Source organism: Odontesthes bonariensis, chromosome 6 (genome assembly GCF_027942865.1).
Source record: "Odontesthes bonariensis isolate fOdoBon6 chromosome 6, fOdoBon6.hap1, whole genome shotgun sequence".
NCBI lineage: Eukaryota > Metazoa > Chordata > Actinopteri > Atheriniformes > Atherinopsidae > Odontesthes > Odontesthes bonariensis.
This window is the reverse complement of record NC_134511.1, coordinates 4198208-4221205: the sequence shown is the minus strand read 5'-3', so window position 1 is coordinate 4221205 and position 22998 is coordinate 4198208. Positions and strand designations below refer to the sequence as shown.

The 22998-nt window shown below is 42.5% G+C and overlaps 1 protein-coding gene across 1 annotated transcript in view; it reads left to right on the top strand.

The window, feature by feature from the left end:
- LOC142381865 (multiple epidermal growth factor-like domains protein 9) overlaps window positions 1-21375 on the top strand; it is a 53989-nt gene extending 32614 nt beyond the window's left edge. The window contains exons 4-6 of the mRNA XM_075467142.1: window positions 2656-2805; window positions 16619-16888; window positions 18738-21375. Coding sequence (XP_075323257.1) covers window positions 2656-2805; window positions 16619-16888; window positions 18738-19246 — 929 coding nt within the window. The 3' untranslated portion in view covers window positions 19247-21375. The remainder of the gene's footprint in view (window positions 1-2655; window positions 2806-16618; window positions 16889-18737) is intronic.
- Window positions 21376-22998: the final 1623 nt, after the last annotated feature.

Below are 22998 nucleotides of genomic sequence, written 5' to 3'. Positions count from 1 at the left end.
TAAAAAAAAGAAGGCTGCGCACCTTCCTGCCGTCAGGCTTCAGAACTAAGTGAGAGGCTTGAAAAGGACCCAAGGTGGAGGGGTACGATGTATGTGGTGGGGGTGGTGCTTTGGGGAGCCATATGTCCTTCCTTTTTAATGCAGCGGCAGATGGAGAGCAGTAGCTCAGTGGTCACAGTGCTGCGGATTAACGTAGCTCAGGTTTGACAGCCCCTTTAAAGCCTGACCCCAGCCTCTCCTCAGGGCTGCTTACATAAGAACACATTGTGCTAATGCAAATGATACAGTACCCCGAGAGCCGCACACCTCAGAGAAACACGCTGGACAGATGATGAGCGGCGGTAATGACGGATCTCACTGCTCCACGTGATGAAACAGCGGTTTAAGCTGCTCTGCACTCACGGCTGAAGTCACTGTTACGTATGAGCCTGCAGACAGGTTCGGTCACGTCTGCATGACCTTTTATCTGTGATCACTGTGGCATAGCAACAGAAACGCAAACACGTTGTGACTGCAGACGGCACAATGTAGGTATTTACAAGAATAACAATCATGTCTTCAATCTGAGACGTTTCCCAGAGCTGTGAGAATACGCTGTGTTTCTGTCGGAATGTGCGCAGCGTTTCCCTGTGAAATATAATAGAAATATGCTTTGATGCTGATCACTTTCTTCTGTAGAGACGGAATGAACGCTCATTTCTTCTGAAGCAGGAGTCGCTTCTCAACAGTTTCCTTCTGCCTCTGACGCCAGCTTTGCTTTCAGAGCTCTGAGTCGGGCTCGTTGGAAATGTTTTTCTTAGGGCAGGGCGAGTTAACTCGTTATTATCGCATTAACTCGCTAATTATTTAACTTCGATAAATATTTTATCACATGTTAACGCAGTTTTAAAAAAAATATTATTATTATTTTTTGGGGCTTTTGTGCCTTTTAATGGATAGGAAAGTTCAGAGAGGCAGGGGGCAGAGAGAGGGGGAACAACATGCAGCACAGGACCGTCCGATGCTCGCCAGCTGCAGCGAGGACTATAGCCTCTGTACATGGGGCGCCTGCTCAACCCACTACGCCACGGACCACCCCTGTTTTATTATTTAGAATCAGAAAAGTATTTATTGACAAGTAATTTTTACATCACGAGAAATTTGGCCTGGTCTGTTTGGTGCCATAAAAACAAAAAATATAGTAATAATAAAATAAAGTAATAAAATGTAAAATAGTAAAAATATATTTACAAAGTATTTGTAAGTATTTTTTTTATTATTGTAAAAGTCTGTTGCTCACAGGCTTTTATTTTGTAAAAGTCTGTTGCTCACAGGCTTTTATTTTGTAAAGGTCTGTTGCTCATAGGCTTTTATTTTGTAAAAGTCTGTTGCTCACAGGCTTTTATTTTGTAAAAGTTTGTTGCTCACAGGCTTTTATTCTGTAAAAGTCTGTTGTTCACAGGCTTTTATTTTGTAAACGTCTGCTGCTCACAGGCTTTTATTTTGTAAAAGTCTGTTGCCGTCTGCTGCAGAACCGGAAAAGAAAGTAATCGGCGGATCCACCAAACATGGAGAAGGGTACGGAACTTTTACTCGGCCATTTTCATGTTAAAGTTCTTCCAGACGGCGGAGTCGACAGAACCAAAGTCATCTGTAAACTCTGCCAAGTTGAATTGTCTTCTCAGCGTAGTAGTTCCAGTCTAAAATATCACTTAAAGGCAAAACACACAACTGGTAGCAGCAAGTCATTCAAGGAAACAGACAGTGGAGCGAGGCTTCTACATAAAAACTACAGAAAGATGCTGATGTTAAAAGTGTGTTTGCACAACAAATGTTATGGCACTTTCATTCATATGGCAGCACATTTAAAATAAAGCTAAATGCTAAAAGCTATACACTACTTTTGGATTCATTTTTGGATTCTGTGTACAAATGCGATAAATCAGGGAAATCATGCGATTAATTAGATTAAAGATTTTAATCGTTGCCCAGCTGTATTTTTTTCTTTACAGGAGGGGAGTTCGACCCTAAAGAGCTTCTGATTAGTGGCACCTGATCTGGAATTCTTGGTTCTAATCTCATTATTAGAGATTTTGTGGGATAAATGTAAATATTTTGTTTGTGTGGTGGATCTTTTTTTAATGATCAAATCAATAAAATGGAATATTTCAGGTGTGTGGGAGCTAAAAGGATATTTGATTATGTTAAAAAGTCTGTTTTCATCCAATCCAATTTTTATTTATAAAGCACTTTACAACAACCTCAGTTGACCAAAGTGCTGTACAGAAAAAATAAAACAAAAAATTAAAAATTAAAAGACATAAAACAGCTATATAATTTAAAACAATAATAATACTAAAATAAATTTAAAAAAATCAAATAAATGTCATGTACTGATTTTTAACATCAATTTGTTATGCTCCACCGTTTGGTATATTAGAAGCATACCGACATCATTTGGTTGAGACGTTATACTAAACGGTAGCATATGTTATGTCATTATTTTTTAAGTTTTGATACTTTCACCTGGAAGCATCACCTCAGCCATTTGTGGTACAACATTTATTCTGATTATTTTTAATCAACGGGGGCATCAAAGGGTTAAAGAAGCTCAGCTAATCTCTCTTTGTGATGCAGACTCGGTGCTGATGGTGTGATGTTTGATCTGTTCCGCAGGAGTGTGTCTGAACTGCGAGGGGAACACCCAGGGGTCCAACTGCGAGGAGTGTAAACCCGGATTCTACCGCAGCCCCGAGGCGGCCGTGACTGACGTCTGCGCGCCGTGTCCCTGCGCCAACTCCACGTCCACCGGCTCCTGTCGCGCCGGTCAGTCCCCGAAACGCTTTTTCACATCTAACGGTCTATCAGCAACGCCTTTAAAGAGAATAGAAACGAGTTCTCAGACTCGTGTGAAACCAAACGTGCCCGTTTGATGTCATTCTGAAGCACTTATTTAAAGGGATAGTTCGCCTCTTTTGACATGAAGCTGCATGACATCCCATATTAGAAACATCATTTATGAACATCTTCTTACCCCCTGCTGCGTCCTGTGAGCCGAGTTCCAGCCTCGTTTTGGCGTTGACGAAAGTAGTCCCGGCTAGTTGGCTGGGGTTTAAAAAATAAAGCGTTTTGCTTCTCAAAACAATATGCGTTCAAAAGAGTAATACATTTGCATCACAAAATCGTTCTCCAGGAAAAAGTCAGAACTCACAATCGCTTGGTGCTATTTTCTCTCCCTTCGTATCACTGCCTGCTGTGTAGACCGAGCAGACCGAAGCGCAGACCGAGCAGCAAACACCGTAACAGGCGCGGCTGTCTGCAGGCTTAATGGTGTTTCCTAAAGGGGGCACACTGTTAAACCTGGCAACGCAGCCCGCTTAAACCACCTCACACTTGACCGCAGAGCGCGCTAGCTCCTTTAGCCGGTTTTTAATTAAAAAAGGGCAAAAACCAGCACAAAAACCATGCTCATCCTGAATGTCTCACTATGATTACAACAACAAACTACAAATACAACATAAAGGAAGTCGAGGACATGCACGCCAGCTTCCACTCATCCCAGTATTAAGGTAAATGTGGTCTGAATTGAAAATGTATTGGCTGTGTCGTTTCTTTTTTTGTGGGATGTTTTATATGTAGAAATGCATATTTGCAAAAGGGGAACTTAGTATGTTGTGGTAAAAGTGGCTCTTCCCTTGATTTTGCTGCCAATGTGGCTCTGGTGAAAAAAATAGTGAGTATCACTGCTCTATAACTACGCACTTTTCTACTCATTCACACACCGATGGATGTATAGATGCATAGAAGCCAGAGTCGATGAGTCGAACCACCGACCCTGTGGCATTTTTCATGATTTGTTGCCTCATAATCTGGAATTAAAATGGTTTGTTTGAGAATTTGCATCATTTCATTTACTTTGAAGATGCATTATTTTCTTATTGTGAAGCAAACAACAAATAACAGAAAACTTAAAGTCCGTACTTTGTGGCGCCACCTTTGTCTAAGTCTCTATGATCTCGCCACATCTTGCCACTGGGATCTTTGCCCATTCCTCAAGTACAAACTGCTCCAGCTCCTTTCGTGTTGGACGGTTTTCGCTCGTGAACAGAAATCAAACTACAGATTGAGGCCATGCCGACACATTTAAATGTTTCCCCTGAAACCCGTCGAGTGTTGCTTTAGCAGCAGGCTTCGGGGTCATTGTCCCGCTGGAAGCTGAACATCGACTAGGACCAGCTTCCCAGTCCCTGCCGCTGAAAAACATGATGCTGCCACCACCGTGTTTCACTGTGGGGATTTTAGTCTCACCTGACCAGAGCACCTTCCTGGGGAGTCGTTCTTTAACACAAAGCAAAGCCTGGCTCTATGGACTCCGGCTTATTGTGTTCCTATGGGCAGAAACTCCAGTCTCTCTGCTGTGGAACTCCTTCAGGGGTGAGAGTTAAAACTTCAGGGCTACCTTTGGTCTCTGTGCTGCCTCCCTGATTAATGCCCTCCTTCCTGTCTGGGAGTTTTGGTGGGCGGCCCGCTCTTGGCAGGTCTGTTGTGGTCATGTGTTCTTTCCATTTGAAGATGATGGATTTGATGGTGCTCCGGAGGGAATCATCAAAGATTTGGATATTTTTTAATAACCCAACCCTGACTTGTTTGGAGAGCTCCTTGGTCTTTGTGTTTGTACTGACAGATCATGTGAACATTTTACTCATTATGTGACTTTTAAAGATAAATTAGTTGCACCAGAACTTTAATGCACATGTCAAAGTTTTTTATTTTCTAAATTCTTTTTTACATATATATTTTTCTCATTTCACTTCACCAACTTAGGCTATTTTGTGCAGATCCATCACATGAAATAAGAACAGAAAACATTTAAATTACAGGTTGGAATGTGACAGAATAGGTAAAAAGCCAAACTTTTTTAGTCTTTTAAATGCAGACACTGAACAAAACTGCGGTGAAAGTCGGTCCCATTAGTGCACTTTTAAGCATCATTCAACGACAGGAAACTTTGGGATCAACACTTCTTCAGTGGCTTGGCTCAGCGAGCTACTTCAGCTCTCAAGTCCAATTTATTCTCAGATGTTTGTGGAGAGAGGAGCCACTTTATGATGTAACCAAACTGAGTGAGACCATACAGTGTGGTGGCTACTGGAAGTAAGAGTTTTAGTTTTGTGTTTTATCATGTTTTAGGTTGTTTCATGTCTTGGTTTTTGAGTTCATGTTTAGTTTTAGTTTTGCCATTGTTTTTCCCCTCAGTTCCCATGTTCAGTTCATTAGTTTCACACCTGCATTCATTGTCCCCAGCTGCACTCATTTGTCAATCACTCCCAGTTTAGTATCCGTGTCCTGCCAACCCGCACTGTGACTGAGGCTGTGTTCGAAACCGCATACTACATACTTCCATTCTGCATACTCATCGATCAGACAGTATGCAGAGCGTTTACCCACAATGCATTTCGCTCCTGCCTGAGCCAAAATCAGCCGGCCTGAAGCTGATTTCGCTTAAGCTCTAAACTCTGTAAACTTTAGCAACATTTGAAACATTTTCAGGCGAGAAAGTAGTCGTTTAGATCCCCAACGTGTTGAAAACCTGACAAAATACCGGCTGTTTACAATTTTGTTCCGACAAATTTTGTTCCGGCGCTACTAAAGCTAGCCGCAGTGAGCAACGCACTTCTGGTTATTTTCAAAAAATAAAATACCCGTTGCCTTTTATCATAGGGAAAGCCATTACGATACAATTGGTGCTTTTGTTTTGAAAACAGGAAGTGAACCTACCCTCGTTGTAGCTAGCTTGAAACTGCCGTTTTGACAGGAAATGACGATCGGCGACGTCACGTTACGTTGCATCTTGGGTAGTTTGAGTATGAGTAGTAACCTCATGATGCATACCCAACATTTCGGAGAATCTAGTATGCATCCGGGAACTTCTCGCTTTCTCAAACTCGCTTACTAACTCAAAAAGTTAGTAGGAGTAGTAGGAGAAGTATGTGGTTTCGAACACAGCCTTAGCTTTTAGTCGTGGCGTGGCAAGAAAGGGAATGGTGAAATCGGGGAAAGAAATCACAAACTGAAAGGAAAGCCTGGGAACTAGATACTAAACTGGGAGTGATTGGTGAATGAGTGCAGCTGGGGACAATGAATGCAGGTGACGTGAGTGAAACTAATGAACTGAACATGGGAAGTGAGGGGAAAAAATGGCAAAACTAAACATGAACTCAAAAACCAAGACATGAAACAACCTAAAACATGATAAAACATAGAACTAAAAACATGGTGAAAACCCCATGGACGTGACAACTTTGGCCCACTTTGAAATCGTCATGTGATTAACATCCTTTGAGAGCATCACGATTGTTTAATTCATTCCTTTTAAACACATTCATCTACACATATTAACGATTAGTTGCTTTCATTTTTCTGTATTAAATCATCTTTTATAGATCCAAAGCTGTAAAGCCAGAGTGCTATCGATCTTTGTTTCCGGTCGATCTGGGATTAACTCTAACCTCCCTGGTGACCCCACGTGTTTCACCTCCAGGCTGCTGCCGCCCTATTTACTTCGGCACGGCCAGAGGTCTCTGCTGGGCAGAGATCTGGGTTAAACTGCAGTCACTGTCCTTATTCCTAAACCACCGCAGTTCCCCCTGATATGCAACCAGCCAACGACAAAGAGCCGAAAGAGTTAAGGCAAGAAAACATTTCCCAACCCTGGCACTGACTGTTGAATTCATGTAGCTCCCTGCCTTTTCCATGCCATAACTGACGGTTCAGAGCATCAGAGGCAGCATATTTCAGCTGTAATTTCCCAGTCTTGGTATGAAAATGCCAACTGTCTTTGCAGTAATGAAAAAGGTTGGAGCACATTACACTTCTGTGACAGAAGATTTCCCCACATAAGTCCAGACCCGGGCGGTTGTGTCTATGAAGGCTTAGAGATTAAGAGCAAGGTGTGATAATCAATCAAAGAGGTCTGAATGTTAGGCAGATACATGTTGAGCAGTCAAATATGCTCAAAGTCAAAAAGTATTTTTATTATGAAAATGAGTTTATGTGCAAAATAAGGTTGTGACATCACGAATGTGAGGGTGGAGCTGATGATGGAGGGCTGCTGTTATTTGCACAGCACTGTAACAGTCGTCCAAACAGTGTCAAAAACTAGTGGAAAATGACTTCTGCCAGATGTGATTAAGAGATGGGAATTGTTAGGAATTTAGCAATTCCGGTTCCATTATCGATATCGATTTGGTTCCTTTATCGGTTCTCTTATCAATTCTCATCCAGCTATATATAGTACAAATGGCTTTGGTTGCAGTAACACTTTAAATTCAAGTACGCACCGACATTTTATCTATTTTCTCCTCTGTCAATTTACTTTTCCCTGCCTCTGAGCCTGTCTCTGAGCATTGAGTATTGTCCTTTTTGGTGAAATATATCCAAACTTTGGGGCGCTTTCCTCCTCGCCGCCATGTTGGAAACATTCTGAGCCAAAACACGAAGCGTGCACATGATGTCATCGCGCTAATACGTCATCGTTAGCAGACCCTATAAACGGGATCGTTGGGCATCGAATCGAACTACCGGGAGCCGGTTCTGGATTCCCATCCCTACATGTGATGACTTTGAACCGTTTAAATGAAAGCAGAAGAACACGGTAATTCCTCACAGCCTTCGGAAAAAAGTAGAAGAAAACATTTGTCTCATTTGTGATCTGTTGATCCATAAACTGACTTAATCGTTTACGCTTTAGACCGAAATGTTTTTGAATGATTTGCTTTCGGATCGGAGCAGTGAAGGTGAAGAGAAACATCCCGTCACCTGTTTCCCCGGCGCCAACTCAAGCCCTTAATTACAGCGACCACAGTGATTCCCATCGTTTGTGTCATCGGCCTTTCGTGGTTTTAAGTTCACCAGACTCGGACATCACAACATTACGTAGCGGCTTAGATCTCAGCTTATCCACATCAAACTGCATTTGAACCCCTCCTGCAAACCGCCTATTGAGGTCTCCGTTCAGCATTGCATCACCGTGCCATTAACGCTCTCTAATCTCGCCATTCCTCTTTAGGGACCAATCCTAGACAGCTCAGCTACGTACCGATGCACCCCCATCGGTGCTTTCCTGCATGGCAACAGCCGTGTTTAAATGCACTTAGACTGTCGGGTTTGGTTTGCCCCTGCCAGGGGCCACAGCGGAGGTTGCACAACAGGGGAGGGTAGTGGAGGGGACACGAACCAGGCTGCTGAGATAGGACAGCCTGAGCACAGCTGGGCCATTTCAGAGCCAGCCAGGCAGCAGCAGACTGGGGGGGGGGGATGGGTAGCATCGCACTCTCTGGAGATGGCATCACTACAGGAAGAATGTAAATGTATTTTATTCATACAGCCCTTTACGAGCAATCATTATGATGTACCAAAGTGCTTTACAGCAGGTAATAAATAAAGAGAAGAAGAAGTAAAAACAAAACTAGACACTTTAGGAATAACATCAGTCCATTTTTATTCATTTTGTCGGATTAAAGGTCAAACAAACCTGCCCACTGTGACCAAGAGAGTCTGGCATTTTAAAACACTTTACATCAACTTAATGAACTCAGAGTGCTACATTTTAAAACTAGCATTTAAAAAAAATAAAAAATAAATAAACAAACAGAAAAATAATTTAAAGATTTTTCAGTTAAACTAAAAGCTTTTCTACCACTTTATGTGACATTTTAATTATTTTTTTAAGTCAAAATGACGCTGGTGAATACTTCATATCGCCTATAAACGTTCTGGATATCTACAATAAACCAAATATCAAAACTCTTTAATGTAAATGTATTTTATTTATACAGCCCTTTACAGACAAGCATTACAGTGTACCAAAGTGCTTTACAGCAGGTAATAAATAAAGAGAAGAAGTAAAAACGATAAAAGAACAGTGAAAGCAATAAAATACAACAAAATCGAATAAGATAAAAGTGTCATCATAGCTGCGAAAGAGAAGAGATAATGGGAAACCTGCCCCTGGATCATGTTTACAGGGCTGTGGACCGTCTTTCAGACTCAGCACAGGAGCCGGAAAGACAAGCAGCCTCCGGGGCCGGCGTTTCCTCGGCAACGGCGACAAATGAGAAGATGCCACGGTGCAGGATCCCTGGATCCACGATGCTGTTTAAATGTGCTGATGCAGCCTGTCACAGCACATGAACATCCCTCCAAAGTGACACACGGAGAGGTGAAACGGAGCGTTGCACCAGCGCAGAATGTGGGTCACACATACTAAATCAACCATGTATGATGGTGTCTCAGCGGCGGAAGATGGCGGGGGCTCTCTATCTCATCTTTAGATCTTTGAGGTTTCCTCTCGTTCTCTGTGTTTATGTCAGACAGAGCTGTGCAAAGCTAGCAGCTAGCAGGCCTCGGTGTGTCATAGCAACACAGGGGAGGACAAGTCCTGCAGCCCCATGCAGCTCCTTTCTCCCAGTTATGTAACGTAACCCAGCAGGCCGAATGCCTTTGAACCCCCCAGCAGAGGTTAATTCGAGCTCAGTGATACTATTTTATTCACAAGAGCCACATTGGCAGCAAAATCAAGGGAAGAGCCACTTTTACCACAACATACTAAAGTCCCCTTTTGCAAATCTGCATTTCTACATATAAAACAGAAACAACACAGCCAACACATTTTCAATTCAGACCACATTTACCTTAATACTGGGATGAGGGGAAGCTGGCGTGCATGTGCTTGACTTTCTTCATGTTGTGTTTGTAGTTTGTTGTTGTAATCATAGTGAGACATTCAGGATGAGCATGGTTTCTGTGCTGCTTTTTGCCCTTTTTTTAATTAAAAACCGATCCATTGTGCCTGCATCTCGCGGTACACCCGACGTTTGCCTGCTCGTCCCCTCTCTGGCGTCTTCATGCTGATTTTCCTTTGATTTTTGTGCTGCTTTTTGCTCTTTTTTGATTAAAAACCGGCTAAAGGAGCTAGCGTGCACTGCGGTCAAGTGTGAGGTGGTTTAAGCGGGCTGCGTTGCCAGGTTTAACAGTGTGCCCCCTTTAGGAAACACCATTAAGCCTTAATACTTAATAAAAATACTTAATACATTACTACAGAAATGCAACCTTTTTTTTTTCAAATATCTTTATTATTGGGTTTTATTACTTTACAGAACACTTGAACTGTGACTACAACACGTCACAGAACCAGTATCACTCACTCACACACACATACCTAAACTTGCACAATCCTAATATCAATAACTCAAAGTACAAAATTCTTAACTGAAATACAGATACATATCAATGTAATAACAATCTCCCTTAAAATAAATAAGTAAACAAACATAAATAAATACATTACATTCCAGATTCTATAATACTCACGTATGGTTCCCAAAGATGAACAAACTCTTTCAGTTTTCCCTTAGCAATATATGTTAGTCTTTCTTGACCAATGCACTCTGAAAGTTCTTTTATTCACTGTTTCATGGAAGGAGCCTCTGTATTCCTCCAATGAAGTGCAATCACTCTCCCAGCTTGTAGAAACCCAAAGTCCAGTAGTTTAGTCTGTTTCTTTGTTTGTATGAAGTTCAGTGGATAGATTCCAGGTACACACAGTTTACAAAAACGCAAACTTAATAAAAATACTTAATACTGTGCAGTATTCGCTGTATGTAATTCTAAAAAAAATATTCTTATTGTTACCATATTGTTATAAGCTACTATGCGAGTGCGAGCCGCCAATTAAAGCTTGAGGAGCCTCATGTGAGTATCTCTGTTGTAGCTTATCAGGAGCAGCCTGCTCGCTGCTGGAATACAACACACTGGAAAAAATGCCCCTCCAAAAATAAGTAAAAAAAACAACAAATAAAAGACGTTTTTTGCTTGAAATCAGCTAAATAAATCTGCCAATGGAACTAGTGAAAACTAGCTTGTCAAGATTTCTTGAAATAAGATGTGATATTTGGGACTTTTGAGATAAAAGTGATCTTGAAATTAGCTTAAAAACCTCTTCAAATGTCAAAAAAAGCTTGTTTCATATGAAATCCAACTCAAAACAATTTGTTTTCAAGACTTTTTCATTTAACAAGATATTCCAGATGTATTGTCTTCAAACAAGTCCCTATATCTGGCTGAAATAGTACTTGTTAGGCAGTTGTGTCTTATATTAAGTGTAATGAGATACTCAATGAGACAAATATACTTGGTAAGACTTAAATTTTTTTCCAGTGCGCAGTCATGTGACGTCACTGGACAAACTTACATCTTGGCCAGTTTAAGGAAGCTCAACGCATTGGATCCGCCACTCATCTTCTGGTGCAGATAGAACGAACCAGGCCCGTCTGGTCTCTGAACCTCATGCTAAGGACCCTTAAAAAGTCTCGTAGATGATTGGAAAACCACTTCAGATGAGCTCTGAAAGAAGACGGTTGTTCTAAATGAAGACCAGAAAATGAGATGAATTAGATCAGCCATGTCTTTGGTGGGTGGATATTTTTATAAAAAGGGGAAAACAATGGAGACATTCATGATACTGGCCGACTTGCACACTCATTGTCAACACCTGTGCAATATTCAGAGCTTGTAAATAAAGCCTACAGTCCACCATCTTAGGGCTTCTTAACCGTTTCCGTGCTATGTATCATTTGTTCATTCCCTGTTTCCACAGTTCCAGACAGAAAAAGTTGGAAATCGAGGCCTCGTCTGGTGAAAAGCATGTTGGAGCGACTTTATGCGCTTACATTCCCACCAGACACTCACGCTGGGGGGAATACAGATCCCATCTGGATCTGGGGTTGTGTTTCCGGAGAGCTGCTTCTACTTCCAGACTTTTACCATTCTCTGGTTTCTGTGTTCGCTTCAGATGTACGAAATGTGAAAAACCAATAGTTAGTAACCTGACGACAGGAAGCACATTTCTTCTCTCTGGCCTTTCCAGCGTGGCTCCATCCCGAGAGGAAAATGTGTCATTCGTCCTATTCTGCTGTAAACATTGAGCTTGGGGGGGGGTTGAGAGAAATCAGTGAGTGTTTACTAATCGAATATTTGCGAGGCGAAACAAGGAGAGATGGAAAAACACGGGATCTTGGACAGACAGGGAGACGATATCAGGCAGCTTGTCCAGTTTAAGCAGATGATACGTGGCTTTAATAAGGAAAGAGACGTTGTGCAACAAGTAGAGCTGGGCGAGTTAACTCGTTATTATTTAACGCCGATGAATGTTTTATGGCGCATTAACGCAGGTTTAACGCATTTTTTTTTTTTTTTTTAAATAAGATAAAATTTAAAAATTGTTTTTGGGCTTTTGTGCCTTTAATGGAAAGTTCAGAGAGACAGGAAGCAGCACTGGAAAAAAATCAAAGTCTTACCAAGTATATTTGTCTCATTTCTAGTCAAAATATGTCATTACACTTAAAGGGATAGTTCGGGATATTTGACATGAATCTGTATGGCATCACCATAACCAGTGTCGTGCATTCAAACTGACTTACCCCCGACAGTGTCCTGTGAGCCGAGTTCTTGTCCAGTGTTGGTCAAGGCGAAAGTAGTCCGGCTTGTTTGCTGGGGTCAAGAAATTAGCGTGTTTTTCTTCCCAAAACAGTACGTGTGCTAAAGAGTGATTTATTTCATCACAAAAACCGAAGCCGGCAAAAGTCACTCCTCGTTATCACTTGGGCCCTACTGTCTCTCATTGTGTATCAGTGCGCACGTCATTCTGACCGCGAGCTGTGCGCACGAGTCTTTCTGTTCTTTGGCAGTGCTCAACACTTACTCTGCAGACAACTGGCCATCGGGTCCAGCTGGTCTGGGACGCCTCTTCCAGTTGATCTTGGGAACATGGAAAAAAGTTCTCAGACGCCTGCATTCAGGAGTGCAGGGAAGTCACCGTTATTTGTGATGCAGGCAGCAGCTGTCCCGCGGCCGCCGACATCCTCATCTCTGGAAAGGTTTTGTATCTGGGGCATAACTAAATCCCACTCGTGGCAGCAGTAACATTCCACCTCTGTCTGCATTACTTCGCACTTCAAACAAGTGCACCAGGATTTGTCGGCCACCCTGGGTATCGCAGCTCCAGCAGTGGCTCCAGCTTCTGTTTCCATCACTTCTCTGTCCACCCTCTCTCTTTCTGCCCGATCTAAGTCCATTTGGCAAACTTCCTCCTCAGTATAAACGGGTTCATAAAGATACCCCCTTGGCTCTGAACGGAAGTCAATATGTTCCTTGTCGCTCTCGTAGTCAGACATCTTCCCGAGCAGTAAACAAAGTGAACTCGTGCGCACAGCTCGCGGTCAGAATGACGTGCGCACTGATACACAATGAGAGACAGTATAGGGCCCAAGTGATAACGAGGAGTGACTTTTGCCGGCTTTGGTTTTTGTGATGAAATAAATCACTCTTTAGCACACGTACTGTTTTGGGAAGAAAAACGCGCTAATTTCTTGACCCCAGCAAACAAGCCGGACTACTTTCGCCTTGACCAACACTGGACAAGAACTCGGCTCACAGGACACTGTCGGGGGTAAGTCAGTTTGAATGCACGACACTGGTTATGGTGATGCCATACAGATTCATGTCAAATATCCCGAACTATCCCTTTAATACAAGACACAACTGCCTAACAAGTACTATTTCAGCCAGATATAGGGACTTGTTTGAAGACAATACATCTGGAATATCTTGTTAAATGAAAAAGTCTTGAAAACAAATTGTTTTGAGTCACATATCATATGAAACAAGCTTTTTTTGACATTTGAAGAGGTTTTTAAGCTAATTTCAAGATCACTTTTATCTCAAAAGTCCTAAATATCACATCTTATTTCAAGAAATCTTGACAATTTTCACTAGTTCCATTGGCAGATTTTTTTTTTGCTTATTTCAAGCAAAAACGTCTTGTATTTTGTTGTTTTTTTTTAACTTATTTTTGGAGGGGCATTTTTTCCAGTGAGGGGGCAGAGAGAGGTGGAACAACACACAGCACAGAGCCTTCCGATTTATTATTTATTTTATTATTGTAAAAGTCTTTTGCTCACAGGCTTTTATTTTGTAAAAGTCTGTTGCTGTCTGCTGTGGAACAGGAAAAGAAAGTAATCGGCGGATCCACCAAACATGGAGAAGGGTACGGAACTTTTACTCGGCCATTTTCATGTTAAAGTTCTTCCAGACGGCGGAGTCGACAGAACCAAAGTCATCTGTAAACACTGCCAAGTTGAATTGTCTTCTCAGCGTAGTAGTTCCAGTCTAAAATATCACTTAAAGGCAAAACACACAACTGATAGCAGCAAGTCATTCAAGGAAACAGACAGTGGAGCGAGGCTTCTACATAAAAACTACAGAAAGATGCTGATGTTAAAAGTGTGTTTGCACAACAAATGTTATGGCACTTTCATTCATATGGCAGCACATTTAACATAAAACTAAATGCTAAAAGCTATACACTACTTTTGGATTCATTTTTGGATTTTGCATACAAATGCGATTAATCGCGATTAATTAGATTAAACATTTTAATCGTTGCCCAGCCCTAACAACGAGCTTTATAAATGATAAGGTTTGCTTTGTACTCGTCCAGCTCCATCTTTACCTCCACTGTTTAAAGTCTGCATTTTATTTGAATTCATGGCTGATATTACGCTGAAAAGCAATGCTAACCCATCGACTTTTTAAACTACAAGCACCAAACTGGAAGCACCGATGGAAGAGGCGACACTTTGTTAATTGGGAATAATGATTCTCCAGAGGGACGCAGAGCAGCTGACGGTGCTGCCTTTAATGCTGCAGTTCCTGCCTGACGTGTCACAAGGTGTCGCGCTATCATATTACCAAGGGCACGAGGCCGACTGATAAACAAAGACTCCAACAAAGACTCCAAATGAGCTTTTTGAAAAGATCAGTCTGCCTGTAGCTGTCATAATCAGTGATGTTGAGCATAATATGGGATTGTATAGATCAGTGATACTCACTAGTTTTTTCATAAGAGCCACATTGGCAGCAAAATCAAGGGAAGAGCCACTTTTACCACAACATGCTAAAGTCCCCTTTTGCAAATATGCATTTCTATATATAAAACATCCCACAAAAAAAGAAACAGCACAGCCAATACGTTTTCAATTCAGACCACATTTACCTTAATACTGGGATGAGCAGAAGCTGGCGTGCATGTGCTCGACTTTCTTCATGTTGTATTTGTAGTTTGTTGTTGTAATCATAGTGAGACATTCAGGATGAGCATGGTTTTTGTGCTGGTTTTTGCCCTTTTTTAATTAAAAACCGGCTAAAGGAGCTAGTGTGCTCTGCGTTCAAGTGTGAGGGTGGTTTAAGCGGGCTGCGTTGCCAGGTTTAACAGTGTGCCCCCTTTAGGAAACACCATTAAGCCTTAAATAAAACTTAATAAAAATACTTAACACTGTGCAGTATTCGCTGTGTGTTATTGGAAAAAATTTATTGTTATTGTTACCACATTACGAGCCGCGCAATGAGTATCTCTGGGTTAGAGCCACGTGTGGGCGTGAGTATCAGCAGGCGCCACAGCACAGCAGACAGACTGATGGCAAATGCAAAAGGACGCCTCAGTCTCCCACAACAACCTCCTGATAGATGTGCTCTCAGGCTCCTCCTGCAGCCTTTGTGCCGTTCGGATGTTTGGGAACATGGACGGCAGCTTTAGCATCTTTGCTGTTTTACGCACCGTGCGCCTTAAACAAGGTGTGACACGACCTCCTGAGAAACAACAGCAATCTGTGTGTTTCCACTGAAACTCAGCGAGTCTTCCACATTCATGTTCTGTCATCTTGCGCCATCTAGTGGTGACAAGCGTGCAGCAACGAAAGGCTTCAGTTTGGAGCTATGATTGTAGTTTGGTGTCTATGGTGTGTTTTTTTTCATACATTCAGTTTAAATGTTTTTAAATCTGCGTAAATGTATTTGTTCACAGTTTCCTTTTTGAATGTTTTATTCCTTTTAACTGGAATCAGGGGCGTTGCTGGGCATACAGCTGCACGGGGGCCCAGGCCCCCAGCCAGAACCCCACCACCAACACTACCTCACTGTACACAGAAAATGAGCCTGTACTGGATGCATAAGAACATTTATTCAAATGTGCACGAACCTCACCAGCTTTAACAGAGCTACAGGCTATCTAAGCACATAAAAACACCTTCTTCAGCCATTTAGCTTTTCAATTCCTCCTTCTGTAGCTCATCAAACATAATCAAGTCAGCTTTTTACAAGAAGAAATATTACTAAAAAACACAGTATGCAACAAAATAATGAACAATATTTCAGTCCAGGTACTGAACATGTTTTAATCTTAATGTAGCACAGTCAATAAATTAATACTACTAAACCGCAAACTTAATAAAAATACTTAACACTGTGCAGTATTCGCTGTGTGTTATTTGTAAAAATGTATTGTTATTGTTACCATATTGTTATAAGCTACTGTGAGAGTGCGAGCCGCCAATTAAAGCTTGAGGAGCCACACAATGAGGATCTCTGGGATAGATGTATGGCACTATTTTACTGTATTTTATCTATCTTTGTTACTGACATGATGGCAAAATGTATATTTTGTGTTACTGCTGAAAACCAATAAAAAAAGAACCTCCCCCCGATGATCAGCAGCTGACTGGCAGACTTGTCTCCTGGTTTTCAGGACCCGGCGGCTCTCCGGTGTGTGACCAGTGCCTTCCCCACTACAGCGGCCCACACTGTGACAGCTGCAGCGCCGGCTTCCACAGGGCGTCCGGGGCTTGTGTCCCGTGTGACTGCAGCGGGAACGCAGACCCCCGAGGCCCCGAGCAGCTCTGCGACCCCGACACCGGCCGCTGCCTGAGCTGCACCAACAACACCGCCGGCCCCCGCTGCCAGCTGTGCGCCCCCGGGTTCACAGGGGACGCCCGGGCACACAACTGCAGCCGTCTGAGTAAGGCCCGACCAAAACATGGTCTTTAACAAGCAAAGAATAAATAAATCAAGTTTAATTTCCTGTGTGAGATAATAGAACTACCACTAACTCATCTTCAGTGAGGTGGATAGACTTTAGTCTGCAGACTGAATAGGAGAAAAGACCAGAGGAAAATCATATTAGGTTAATAATAATAATAATAATAATGGAACATAGAGCCAGGAAAGTGACAAAGAAACAACTAACAGCAAACAGCTCGAGCATTTTGGAGCAGGCCAGAGTCTCACACTGGAAAAAATCAAAGTCTTACCAAGTATATTTGTCTCATTTCTAGTCAAAATATCTCATTACACTTAATATAAGACATAACTGCCTAACAAGTGCCATTTCAGCCAGATATAGGGACTTGTTTGAAGAATATACATCTGGAATATCTTGTTAAATGAAAAAGTCTTGAAAACAAATTGTTTTGAGTCACATATCATATGAAACAAGCTTTTTTTGACATTTGAAGAGGTTTTTAAGCTAATTTCCAGATCACTTTTATCTCAAAAGTCCTAAATATCACATCTTATTTCAAGAAATCTTGACAAGCTGATTTTCACTAGTTCCATTGGCAGATTTATTTTGCTTATTTCAAGCAAAAACGTCTTTTATTTGTTGTTTTTTTACTTATTTTTGGAGGGGCATTTTTTCCAGTGTAGGGTCTCTCTTCCCACAATGGAAAAAATCCAAGTCTTACCAAGTATATTTGTCTCATTTCTAGACCCACCCACAAGATGTTTTTTAACAAGCAAAGAATAAATAAATCCAGCTTCATTTCTTGTGTGATATAATATGAACTACCACTAAGTCTGCAGACCAGAGGAAAATCTATATCCTGCCTTAATTCTAAGAAGGAAATACCTATTTTAGATCAAATGGAAGCATATTCCTGAGCATTTACACTAATCCCTACAACAGAGTCATCGTCCAGAAGAGATTCACCTGTTGAGAGCAATATTCTGTACAAAACTGTCAGTAAAATCAGTCTAATCGCACTTTAACCAATGTTAGAAAAATCATTTAGATTTTAGGAACTTTGCAGAAAAACCTTATCAGGCCTGCAATCAATGCAATGATCCATAACAAAGAGCCAGAAAAGTGACAAAGAAACGACTAACGGCAAACAGCTCGAGCAGAGTCTCTACAGCCAACTTAAAGGGACAGTTCGCCTCTTTTGACATGAAGGTGTATGACATCCCATATCAGCAACATCATTTATGAACATCTTCTTACCCCCTGCTGCGTCCTGTGAGCCGAGTTCCAGCCTCGTTTTGGCGTTGATGAAAGTAGTCCCGGCTAGTTGGCTGGGGTTTAAAAAATAAAGCGTTTTGCTTCTCAAAAGCGTTCAAAAGAGTAATACATTTGCATCACAAAATCGTTCTCCAGGAAAAAGTCAGACCTCACAATTTCCTGCTCGGAAGCAAGGGACTGCTCGGTCTGCACAGCAGGCAGTAATACGAAGGGAGAGAAAATAGGGCCAAGCGATTATGAGGTCTGACTTTTTCCTGGAGAACCATTTTGTGATGCAAATGTATGACTCTGTTGAACGCATATTGTTTTGTAGTCCCCAGCCAACTAGCCGGACTACCTTCATCAACACCAAAACCAGGCTGGAACTCTGCTCACAGGACGCAGCAGGGGGTAAGAAGATGTTCATAAATGATGTTGCTGATATGGGATGTTACACAGCTTCATGTCAAAAGAGGCGAACTATCCCTTTAAGCCTCGAAGCCATTAGCAGTGAGCTCTGGTGACATGACAGTGACTTTCTCTCAGAATCTGCCCACTCACTGATTATTTTAACGTTTTTCTCTCTCCTCAGCATCCCGACTCGTGCCGACACCAGCAGACCCAACCGAGGCCCCCACCCCCCGTCCGTCCTCGCCACCCACCAGCACCGCCCCGATCTCCACCACAACCAGGGGCGCCCCAGCTTCCAAAGCCAGCAACAACACCAGCACCGCCCTGAGCACCACCACCACCCAGGCCCTGCTCACCAGCCTCAGCAGCCCCACCGACAACACCACCGCCGCCCCCACGGAGGTCTCGTGGACGCAGTTCAACATCATCATCCTGGCGGTCATCATCCTGGTGGTGCTGCTGCTGCTGGGCTTCGTGGGCGGCGTGTACACCTATCAGGAGTACCAGAACCGCAAGCTCAACGCGCCCTTCTGGACCATCGAGCTGAAGGAGGACAACATCAGCTTCAGCAGCTACCACGACAGCATCCCCAACGCCGACGTGTCGGGCCTGCTGGAGGACGAGGCCAACGAGGTGGCCCCCAACGGCCAGCTGGCGCTGACCACGCAGGGAAACTGCTACAAGGCTTAGCGCCCCCCTCCCCCCCGTCTGCTCCCAGATCCTCGATTTACAGATGCCACAAAGCTGCTGGAACATAGCGAATCCAAAGCTCCTTTACATTGTCGCCCTGCTCCTCCGCAGCATTCACAGCTCTTTGCAAAGAAAAGAGACTCCGAACATTTTCCCCCTTTTTTTCTGAGTTGTTTTTCCTTCTGTGAAACGGGCAAAGATCCAAAGACCACGCCGTTTAGTTTGAGTTCAGCCTGCAGGTGGCGGTGTTGCGCAACAGACCAACGCAGCGGCCCTGAAGCCGCTCAGAGGACCGACAGGAGCCGAGCATTTCATATATTTTTTAAAAATGAACTATTTAAGTTATAAGCGGATCTCTTGTACAGCGATCTTAAACGGAGACGATGATTGTTATTTAATTCCTTTTTTCTTCTGTTCCCGTGTAATCGGTGGATGTTTCGTTCCCGGGAGAAATGCTGCACATGTGCGACGCGTGTTCATGGTGTTTTTATCTTGTGTGCTGTCCAACAGTATGTTTAAAAACCGCTGATATGTTTCCATGTATAGTTTGTGTGTGTGTGTGTGTGTTGGAGAGACTCGAAGCAGAAGGCTGCCGGCACAGAGCATTAATGACCTCACCTTTTCCTTTCTAGCTTCCCGTCTTTTGATTAAAAGCGTGCCAGCTCACCTGTACGGAAGAGTATTAGGGCCAGGCATAAGAAAAAATACTTATATTTTGCCTGTCGATTCTCGACATTTCGACATTATTCTCGACATGTCGACTTTATTCAACATTATTCTCGACATGTCGACTTTATTCAACTTTATTCTCGACATGTCGACTTTATTCAACTTTATTCTCGACATGTCGACTTTATTCTCGACATTTCGACTTTATTCTCGACATTTATTCTTGACATGTCGACATTTATTCTCGACATTATTCTCGACATTTCGACTTTATTCTCGACATTTATTCTCGACATTATTCTCGACATTTCGACTTTATTCTCGACATTTATTCTCGACATTATTCTCGACATTATTCTCGACATTTCGACTTTATTCTCGACATTTCGACTTTATTCTCGACATTTCGACTTTATTCTCGACATTTATTCTCGACATTATTCTCGACATTATTCTCGACATTTCGACTTTATTCTCGACATTTCGACTTTATTCTCGACATTTATTCTCGACTTTATTCTCGACATTTATTCTCGACATTATTCTCGACATTATTCTCGACATTATTCTCGACATTTCGACTTTATTCTCGACATTTCGACTTTATTCTCGACATTTATTCTTGACATTATTCTCGACATTATTCTCGACATTATTCTCGACATTTCGACTTTATTCTCGACATTTCGACTTTATTCTCGACATTTCGACTTTATTCTCGACAGGCAAAATCTAAATATTTTTTCTTATGCCTGGCCCTAATACTCTTCCGCACACCTGAGATATGTAAGAGGAGTGTTTCTTTTTGAAGAGACAGAAGTCACCGTGCACAAACTTCCCATCGGGCGCCGCAGCGGGGAAGCCGCTCTTTGCTGACTACCTCAGCGAAAGTTGAAAACCAGCTCACGTTAACGCAGTGGGCGGATTTTACGACTCAGATGATGAGGCCATTAGACGTCCAAAACAAATTAAGCTCCCTTTTTCCCCTCTTAATCGCTGCTGGAGCAATGAGTTCACACCTGATTCTGGACACAGATCTCACCTTTTCTGCGTGTTTTGGGCTGCCGCTGGTCAGGTGCGCTTCTTTTTATTCCTGGTGAACGAGAAAAAGCTGAATTATGGAACTAACTCCTCAGGTACTGGCTCTCTCCCCAATGTGATCACTGTAAATATTATTAATGTACAGATGAATGTGAATAGTAGCACTATAATTGTACAGGTAGATTGCTGTGTGTTACACTGTCACTCCACGAGCTCCGACACTCTCACTCTCCGGGGAGCCTGATGTTTGCAGTCAGCTTTTTCTATTATTTTTATTCCTTATTCTCAGTGGACTTTGCCATTTACACAGCTGCAGGCCTAAAAAAAAAGCACCCAGAACTCATAAGAAAGGACAAAGACGATGTAAATAATACCCAAAAGTCAGAGCTCAACTCGCAAATAAAGATGGGTTTAACTGATTCCTCTGTGTGTCTCACGTCTTTAACTCAAGCCTCTGAACATCCAGATATAAAGTGTCCTGATTTCATGATGTATTAGTGTCAGGAAGACATGAAATAATACGAGTTTGTTCAGTTCTGAGCAGCTTTAAAGGGACAGTTCGCCTCTTTTGACATGAAGCTGTATGACATCCCATATTAGCAATATCATTTATGAACATCTTCTTACCCCCTGCTGCGTCCTGTGAGCCGAGTTCCAGACTCGTTTTGGCGTTGATGAAAGTAGTTCCGGCTAGTTGGCTGGGGTTTAAAAAATAAAGCGTTTTGCTTCTCAAAACAATATGCGTTCAACAGAGTAATACATTTGCATCACGAAATCGTTCTCCAGGAAAAAGTCAGACCTCACAATCGCTTGGCCCTATTTTCTCTCCCTTCGTATCACGGCCTGCTATGCAGACCGTGTAGACCGAGGTGCAGACCGAGCAGTGCGCTGCTTCCGAGCAGCAAACACCGTAACAGGCGCGGCTTTCAGCAGGCGGCAGCAGGATCCGGCCTACTGTCATGGTGCGTTTAGGGAGGACCCAGGTGCAGACACGGACGGGAGGCAAATTAAAGTTAAAGGATTTATTTTCCATGAATATAAACAAAAGGCACAGCAAAGCTGGAGTTCTAAAAAACTAAACTGAACACAAAACTAAGAAAATAAAAAAACAGACTTGAATACTTAGTAGAGGGGACTGACGGGGAAAAACCAGGGACCAGGGAAAGGAGTGAGACCATAAGGGCGAGGAACGCAGACTAGGGCTGTGTTCGAAACCGCATACTTCTCCTACTACTCATACTACTCATACTAACTTTAACTTTTTGTTAAGTTCCCGGATGCATACTAGATTCGCCGAAATGTTGGGTATGCATCATGAGGTTACTACTCATACTCAAACTACCCAAGATGCAACATAACGTGACGTCGCCGATCGTCATTTCCTGTCAAAACAGCAGTTTCAAGCTAGCTACAACGAGCGTAGGTTCACTTCCTGTTTTCAAAACAAAAGCACCAATTGTATGGTAATGGCTTTCCCTATGATAAAAGGCAACGGGTATTTTATTTTGTGAAAATAACCGGAAGTGCGTTGCTCACTGCGGCTAGCTTTAGTAGCGCCAAATTCGTGGGAACAAAATTGTAAATAGCCGGTATTTTGTCAGGTTTTCAACACGTTGGGGATCTAAACGACTACTTTCTCACCTGAAAATGTTTCAAATGTTTCTAAAGTTTACAGAGTTTAGAGCTTAAGGGAAATCAGCTTCAGGCCGGCTGATTTCGGCTCGGGCAGGAGCGAAATGCATTGTGGGTAAACGCTCTGCATACTGTATGATCGATGAGTATGCAGTATGTAGTAGGCGGTTTCGAACACAGCCATGGAGGAGCCAGTTTGGTGTGGAAGAACCTGACCGGACTGCTCAGAGTCTGACCTCACAGATGAGCTTCTGGAAGAACGGTCAAAAACTCCCATAAACACTCCTAAACCTTGGAAAGCTTTCCCAGAAGAGTTGAAGCTGTTACAGCTGCAAAGGGTGGGCCGACGTCATATTAAACCCTCTGGATTAAGGATGGGAGGTCAGTTCAGTTCATATGTGAATAAAGTC